Consider the following 8586-nt stretch of genomic DNA (forward strand, 5'->3'; position numbering starts at 1 on the left):
AACTAAAAGGCATTAATTACTTTAGTCCAGGCATTATGATCTCTTAAGTGCCAAGTATACAGTTAAGTGTCCCTTGTAGAATTGAGAAACACTACATCTAGGTCAGGATACTATAAACCAAGGAACTTTTTATATCTCTAATACCCACTTGGGTAATCTAGAGTAGCAATTACATTGATCTGAACTAGGAGAACAGCCCTAGAGTAGGGGTCAAAATGAGCATAGTGCAGACATACTTGGGAAGTAGATTTCGCAGTTTGGTATCTGGCTGGATACAGGAAGTATCAGAGACAGAGGACTGAAAAATGACAGCCACATTTCTACTAGGAAACCCAAAAAGCAAAGACTTGAGAAGGGAAATTATGAGTTCTGTTTTCAGCATATGGAATCTAAGGTGATTGTGTCACCTGGAAGTGCCCAGCAAGCATTGACCACAAGGGTCAAAATGCAAAAGCGAAATGTAAGGAAAAAATAGCCCTGACAGTGGTTAGAATTATTAAGGGAAAGAACAGGGACTGAGAAAATAAGAATTCTAAAACAGAACTGAGATGTTCATTTAAATAGTGTATAGTAAAAATAATAAATAAATAAATAGAACTGAAAACCCACCATATTTAATGAGCAAACATAAAAAGGAAGTACCAATGGACCAAGCTGCTGAAATGATAAATAAAATTGGTATTAATACTTGCCCATTGTATTTTGCAACCCAAGTTACTGGAGGCCTTGGTAAGGACAGTCACAGTGGAAGCATGTGAGCAGCAGCAAGATCCAGTGAGTTGAAGAGGAATGTAGGTTGTTTAGCCCAGGATCTACACCCAGTAAGCACACAAGAAATATTATCAAATGAAGATATGAAATATAACTCAAAAGTATGAAGAAGACAGAAAAGATGTGTACCAGGGGAGCATATAGAGGCTCAAGAAAAGTTTACTTTGCTTTTAGGTAGAGAAGACTTGCATATATTTAAATGCTAAGACAGCCAGGCACAGTGGCTCATACTGTAATCCCAGCACTTTGGGAGGCCGAGGCAGGCAAATCACTTGAGGCCAGGAGTTGGAGATGAGCCTGGCCAATATATCGAGGCCCCCGTCTCTACTAAAAATATAAACATTAGCCAGACATGGTGGTGCACACCTGTAATCCCAGCTACTTGGGAGGCTGAGGCACAAGAATCGCTTGAATCCGGGAGGTGGAGGTTGCAGTGAGCCAAGATTGCACCACTGCACTCCAGTCCGGGCAACAGAGTGAGACCCTGTCTCAAAACTAAATAAATAAATACATACATACATATATAAATACATGCTTAATGAAAGGAACCAGAAAAGGGGATGTAGGAGTGAGTAGAAAAAAAATAAATGGAGGTCCCTGGGAGGACAGAAAAGATGGAATCTGGGGTTGAAATAACAGAATTAACTTTAATACATTTTCCTCTATCAGAGGAAGAAAAAACGTAGATCATTAGAAGAAAGAGCAGAGTTAAGAACGGCATGTTTGTGTTCCCCACAATCCATACAGTAAACCCTAATACCTAATGTGGTGATATTAGGAGGTGGAGCCTTTGAGAGGTGATTAGGTCATGAGGCTACAGCCTTCATGATACAATTAGTACCCTTAGTGGGGGGAAAAAAATAAAAGAGTGCTTACTTTCTCTCTCTCTGTTCTCCACCATATAGGATACAAGAATATGTGCATCTATAAGCCAGAAAGTGAGGCCTTACTAGATACTAGATCTGCCAGATGCTTGAACTTGGACTTACAGCCTCCAGAACTGTGAGAAATAAATGTTTGTAGTTTAAGCCAGCCAACCTATGGCAATTTGTTATAGCAGCCCAAACTGGCTGAAACAAGGAAGGAAGAGAAAAAATGAGGAGGAGGAAGAGGACTATTAGGAGGAGAAGGAGAGAAAGAAAAGAATTGTTAACATTTCATGAGTGCCTTTCAGATGAGATAACTGAGCCTCAGGAAGATTTTCACGCAATAAATGGCAGAATTTCAATCTAAAACTGACCTTAAACCTTAATCTATCTTACCCATTCTGGATAAGAAAAGGTGGAGAGTTGTGGTGCTTCCAGTTGTCCCTTTAGGGTAAGAAGTGCTCAGATAGAGTAAGAATATGGAAGACTAAAGGCTTAAGGAGAATGGAAATTGTTTGACACAGTTATAGTGGAGACAGAGAAAGAGCCGACTCAGGAAAGAAAAATATCAAGGGCCCAGAAAGAACTGGAGGCTTTAAAGTTGTAGTGACACCAATCTGCACAGGTAATTATTTTCTCTAGCAAAGCTCAGCTGGAAATGTGAAGACACTATGGTTTAAGATTTTATGAGGTCACAAACTCAGAAGGACAATGGCAAAAATAAGTTGAGGATCTGGGCAAGGAAGATGCTAAAATAATAGGATATGGAATCCAAGACAGATGGGATAGGAAGTCAAGTCAGGAAAGGCTGACAAGAAGAACATGTCAAAGACTGAAGATTCTTAGAAGGTGGCATTTAGATGTATCCTTGTGCCTAATATATTGCCCAGCATAAAGTAGTAATTGAGTAAATAATTTCTAATTAATTAATTAAAACAAGACCTACCATGTTGACGTATAAGGCCAGAAAGGACATTTGACTCAGACTTCTCCTTTATAAAAGATTCTGAATGAGACTTCTTTGGATGTCAACAAGACCTGATGGTAACCCAGTAGGATGATTCAGTCAAAACAGCTTTCCTAGATAAAATATGGCATGGCATTCTTCAAAGTTTTCTCTAGAAGGGCTTAGACCTGTGCTTCTTCACTTAGATGGGCTTGTGCTGGTGAAAGTCTGCTCTACAATGTCTCTGTAGCTTTACTCTATAAATTTTACCTTTTCTTTAGGGTTTTTTCACCGTAGTTATCCTCAATATCAGCCGTTTTCCCTAGGGTTATGATTACCCCACTTAATATACTGAGAAAACATTATTTCTCATGCTTTTCTGAAATAGCTAAAACGTTCTCTCTCTCTCTTTCTCTGTCTCTGGTGTGTGTGTGTGTGTGTATGCATGCCTTCACTCTCTATATATCTATATAGACACATATATACATATATTTATATAAATATATATATGTATATATATTTCAGTGAGGCAGCTGAGGATCTGATAAATACAGCAACTTGCCTGGCTTCATACCTAAAACATAGCAGAATTAAAATATGTGTGGTTTGCAACTCTTATTTCATTTCTTCATGCTGCTTAAAAACTTTATATGTGACAAAATATTAAAAACTAAGGAAATCCAAGTCTAAAAAAAAAAAAAAAAAAAAAAAAAACCTCCACACTTCGAGTGAGAGTTCAATAGTATCTCTATCTTTTGAAGTAAAACAAAGCACAGAAGGAAAATCCAGATAAATTTCTTGGAATTTGCAAGGAATCAGAATTTTACTTAATATAATGGGCCCAAAATGGAATGGGTTATTTGTCAAAGTGTTGAGTTTCTCATCTCCAATCACATTTGTGGGGAGATTAGATAGCCAAATGTCAGGGTCAACCTGGTTAATTTCCACTTCTACCATCAAATTTTCACTTTCTGACTTTTTAATCCTCATTATTATTACAAGATAATAACCTAGATCTAAGCTGGTGGATTAGGTGGAACATTCACATGTGACCAAGAATGATAAAGCAACAATCATTATTGAGAACTCTGTGTGAAAGAAGTATCAGAATGTAAATGATATAGCTGCTTCCATATGAAACGCTATGAGTCTCGTTTTTATTCCCAACACAGTGGCATCAACCCATAAACAAATCTCACCTCTATGGGCAAGTTATGCAAAATCTACAATAGAAGTTCTACACAAGAAAAATATACCTAACCAAACATTTTCAGAGAAGGAAAAACATAATTTTTACAAAGGTCTAACACCATGTGATTTTGATAATATGAAGCTAAATAATAAAGAAAACTAAAATAATAAAGGAAGCAAAAAGTTTTGTTTTATTTAGTATGTTCATAAGTATATCAAAAAATTCTCCATATTTTTTAGAGAAATTAAGATTGTATGGCTAAAAATATATTTATCCATGCAGACAGACAAAAATAATTTGTGAAGACTTTGTGGGTGAGCAGAAAAGCAACAAAAATGTTTCAAAGGTAAAAAGACGTGGAAAAAATTTAGATATTCATGTATATATAATATATATTTAAGATAATGGGCTCTGTATACAGTATGAAAAAGATCCAAGAACGTTATGGAACTGTTAGTGAAGATATCAGCTAATGGGATGCTGCAGCGTATAAAAATACTGCAAATATGAATATGAAAATACTTTAAATATGAGAGGGAAAAGTGTTCTATCCTTTTAAAAAATTATAATATGTCTGTAACTAGATTGTTAAAAATAGTTCTAGTCATTGTGCCTTAGGAAAGCCTTTATAGGCTAGAAGTGGATGGATATATGTTTATGTAAAAAGGTACATTATATATAATTGTTATCATTACTATCATAAGCAAATACATTCCATCATGTAAAGGAAAGCGTAAAACTCTTTAAGTCTGTAAAAATGAAAACAGGAGAGCTATTAGAGGTCAACATAACAAAATAAAGTATATGTAATGAGTGACTCCTTTTTAATGAGTTCTCACTATATTGTAAGCACAGTTCTAAGCATTTTGCATGTGTTAATTTATTTAATCTCCACAAAATCTCTTCCTGTGGACACTATTAATGTCCCAGTGAGGTACAGAGAAGTCCAATAATTTGCCCCACATCACACAGCTAGTAAGTAGCAAAGCCGAGATTAAAATGCAGGCATTCTGATTTCAGGAAGTGCGAGCTTAACCCACTGCTCTTGAAACTCTCATCTAATTTTTGTCTTCTCTCTCCACTGAGATTTCTTAAATGGAGAGCTAGTTGATACACTGGAAGTAGGTAGGTTTGAGGTAAATAATTATAAAATGAACTATAAACCTTGAAATCTTCAGAAGACAAATCTTCTGAATTCTAAAAGACAAAACAAATGGAAAATATAAAACAAGAATCAGGTGTTCTCTAGAGTCACACAGACAACAGCATAAAGCAGGGAGAGTTGGGGTAGGTAAACCTCTAGCCTCTTGAAGCAAGCCTCTAGAAGGTCAGGCAGAGCCTCCCATGGGGTGCACTTCATGCCCCCAACAGATACAGGCTGCAGAGCTGGATGGATCTCTGACTTCACCCCAGATGACATTCATTCCTTCTGTGATATGGAAACGTCAGAACTGTGTCTACCTGTGTCAGTGTTCTCTGTATTGAGTTATAAATATCTGAAGGGCGGAGAACAGATCTTACTCACTTGACATATTACCCAGCTCAGCACCACACACAAGGTTCTTGATAAACAGATTTTAATTGTTATGATATGCTACTCTTTCACTCAATTTCTCAACTTCATATACCCCATAGGGTCTACTATAAGAAATAAGAATGTGTTTTCAATCTATTTTTTGTTTGCCACTGCTAAGAATGTGGCTGAATGCATGACTTTACAGCATTGTTTTAAATAGAGAATCTCAGTAAAATATTCTTTAGGGAAATACCAAATCTAAGATTAATAACTGTTCATTTTACTGAAGATTCTAACAAAGAATTTGTTCAGGTTGGGGAAGTAATTATTCTGAGAGATTTTCTCCATACACACTATCTGCCTTTCGGAATCCATTGAGCTTTTGTTCAGGTGCTGTGTTTTGTAGTTTACTTCATGCTGCTCTTGCTCACGTTCCCAGAGCATCTAGTATGAAACACAATCTTGTCCTTTACCAGACATCAGTTAGCTGGAAAAGGAATGTCACATGTCATCTCTCTGCCTCCTTCCATATTCTTTCACTTCCTGAGAATGTGACCCTATACAGGAGAGTATAAAAGAGCTTACTCAGTGGAGCTGGGTCAAGTGGACAGTCAACATTCACCTTTATAACATCTAGTAAATACAATGCTCTATTCCAACTCCAAAGGAACTTTCCTCAAAAGACAGAGAATGTCTCTTGCTGTGAGAATTGTGCAGTTTAAAAATCATGTTGTTCATTTTTCTGCCCTCCTAAGAGTAAACAATCAACATTTGGTCTAGACTGGTCTTGAGGAGGGCATGGCTTTTAACGGCTTTCGTAGGAGCTGCATCACCTGGAATCCTGGGCTAAAATTGTGGGAGCTGAGGAAGAAAGCAGAGTTCTTGCTGTGGGTTCAGAAGTAGTAAGTAAAACCTAGCCCAAGAAGTTACATAGTTAGAAATCGAAATCCCCAAAAGCTAATAATGTACATGCTAATCACCTTTACTTTCTTTCTATAAACCTTCATTTGCAGCTATGAATTTACTTTTAGCTGAATTCATTATAATCACATAAACCACCATTTGATGCCTACAACAGTGACATGACAGTACAGGATAAGCCACACCTCTGCCTCAGGGAGTCCCTTCTTCACACAACCTTGCCCAGTTTCCTTATGGAAAGTGCATTTGTTCTTGTCTCTTTCAAAACAACTGCTTGTATTCACTATACAGATCAGTGAACCCATTCTTAGATGTTAGCGATCTTCTACACTCCATGCATAAGTGGGAACCAGGTTTGTTCTCTATATGCCACTATTTCATACATAATGCACTGGTTTTCACTGCACTCTTCACATAGTAGGTATGCTTCTTGCAATATATTTTCTTAATTTAATAAAGATAACCCACATCCTCCCAAATTTTACCACAGCTTGCCTCCAAGTCTGTACTTCAGTCTTTCAAAATGGTCGGTCAGAAATACAAGAGTAAAGGTTGGGTACACACACATTAAGAAGTGAGGAGAAATGCTATATGCTGACAACTGATTATTTTAATATATGCTAGACCCAATGAGTGGCTATCACTATTCATGCTGTGCCTTTCAAATATAATTTGAAAACAGGTTTCCACCTTTAGTCATTTAATCTCAAAGCATATTTGTTAGAATGAGGCTAAAGCTTTGAGAAAAACAAAACATTATTCTCTCAATAACAACCAAAATAGAAATAAAATTTTTTATAGCATACGTATTCTTCTGAAACTTGGTGCCTATTGAATCTAAATGACTATTAAAACCAAATGAGCTTTCCTAGATTAATATTTTGAACTGTCTAGTTTTCATTATCTTTATAAACTCACTGTGTAGTAGAGAAGGGCAATTTTTCATTAACTTCTCCAAAGTGGACATACAACAAGTACAATTATGCTACACTTATTCTTACTGGCACTCAAATACTTCACATTTTTTTAAAGATTTCCTGTCAATATTTTAGTTAAAAACATTTTAATGATTAGCTTCATACCTTCTGCAGAAAGTCCTCTTCATTATTCATCTCAATACTTTTTATTTAAGTTCAGCTTTAGAAACCACAATATCCTCAACGAATGCGTTCAACATGTATTTATATGTGTACCTACAACAAAGACTGCAGATGATGAATTCCATGGAGGCTTTTCCAGAGAGGTCTGGTAGGTAATAAAAGATAAACATCAGACCCTGATGTGTCATGCCCAAGGCACACTACGCTAGAAATGCACTAGAAGAATCGAATGACAAATGCTTGTTTATGCCTGAATCCCTGCAAACAAAAGACATAGAAAGCTTAAAATTGTGTTGATTGACTTTTTTCTCCAGAATACAGAATCTTTGTTACATAACAATTGTATTCTGGAATGATATCTATTGTCAGATTCAGATGCTGAAACACTTATTAGACAACTATGCTATCAAAGCCCACAGACAAAAGCACAGATGGAAAAATACAGCTATAAGTGACCCAGATTTTTACCAATGGCAAAGATCCACTCATTAGTAATTCTCATTTTTATTTTCTTTTCTGGGTCCCTCTGGCCTTCAGATTAATTTTGGACCTTCATTATAAAACTGAAATATCTTTCCTTAGCCTTTTCAATTCTCCAATGTCAGTCTATGACAAATCCCAGACCATCCCCACTGTCCACAATGAATATGGAATAATCCACAGGCTGTCCCATAGGGTCCCATAAACAATCCTAACTCAGTAGAGGAAATAGGGAATGCTTTCTCTTCACTAGTAAAGGGAGTTTGAAATCACACTTCTGCTGCCATCAACTCAACTTCAAGTATAGTTGATAAAGGAGAATATGGAGTTCTTCTGAACCAAACCAAATTCTCTCTAAGTATTTTCCATGTGGAAGTGTATAGTCTCCATGGCTAATCACTTCTGTCCAGGTCTTCTGGGCCTGAGGAAGGTCAAGCCAATACTATAACCAGTCAATCCTGCCTGAGTCTCTTGGCCCATTTCAAAAGCCCCATTTCCTAAAGACAGTAATTAACTATTCCTATTTCCATTCCGTTGGTACTGGTTCCATGACTGACTCTAAAGCTTCTGTTCTGAGTAGCCTGATCTACAACCAGATCTTGGATTTGGACCTAGTTCTGATGCTGATACCTGAAGCTGCATCCTGAATATGGCTGTTTTGGATTCTTGAACCTCCCCCAAGAAAAGGGATTCTATCTCCTATTGTAGTATTTGACTTGCTCTTGGTGCTTTCCCCCAGATCTCTAGTAGGGTGTTTAATTCCCACAATGCCTTATACCAGAGTCTTACCTAAG

The 8586-nt window shown here is 36.8% G+C and overlaps 1 protein-coding gene across 1 annotated transcript in view; it reads right to left on the bottom strand.

Annotated features, from left to right (window-relative positions):
* The window catches only part of LGSN (lengsin, lens protein with glutamine synthetase domain), a 44711-nt gene extending 37343 nt beyond the window's left edge, over positions 1-7368 (bottom strand). Inside the window, exon 1 of the mRNA XM_037987138.2 lies at positions 7295-7368. Coding sequence (XP_037843066.2) covers positions 7295-7324 — 30 coding nt within the window. The 5' untranslated portion in view covers positions 7325-7368. The remainder of the gene's footprint in view (positions 1-7294) is intronic.
* Between the last annotated feature and the right edge of the window lie 1218 nt (positions 7369-8586).

This window comes from Chlorocebus sabaeus, chromosome 17 (genome assembly GCF_047675955.1).
Source record: "Chlorocebus sabaeus isolate Y175 chromosome 17, mChlSab1.0.hap1, whole genome shotgun sequence".
Classification (NCBI taxonomy): Eukaryota; Metazoa; Chordata; class Mammalia; order Primates; family Cercopithecidae; genus Chlorocebus; species Chlorocebus sabaeus.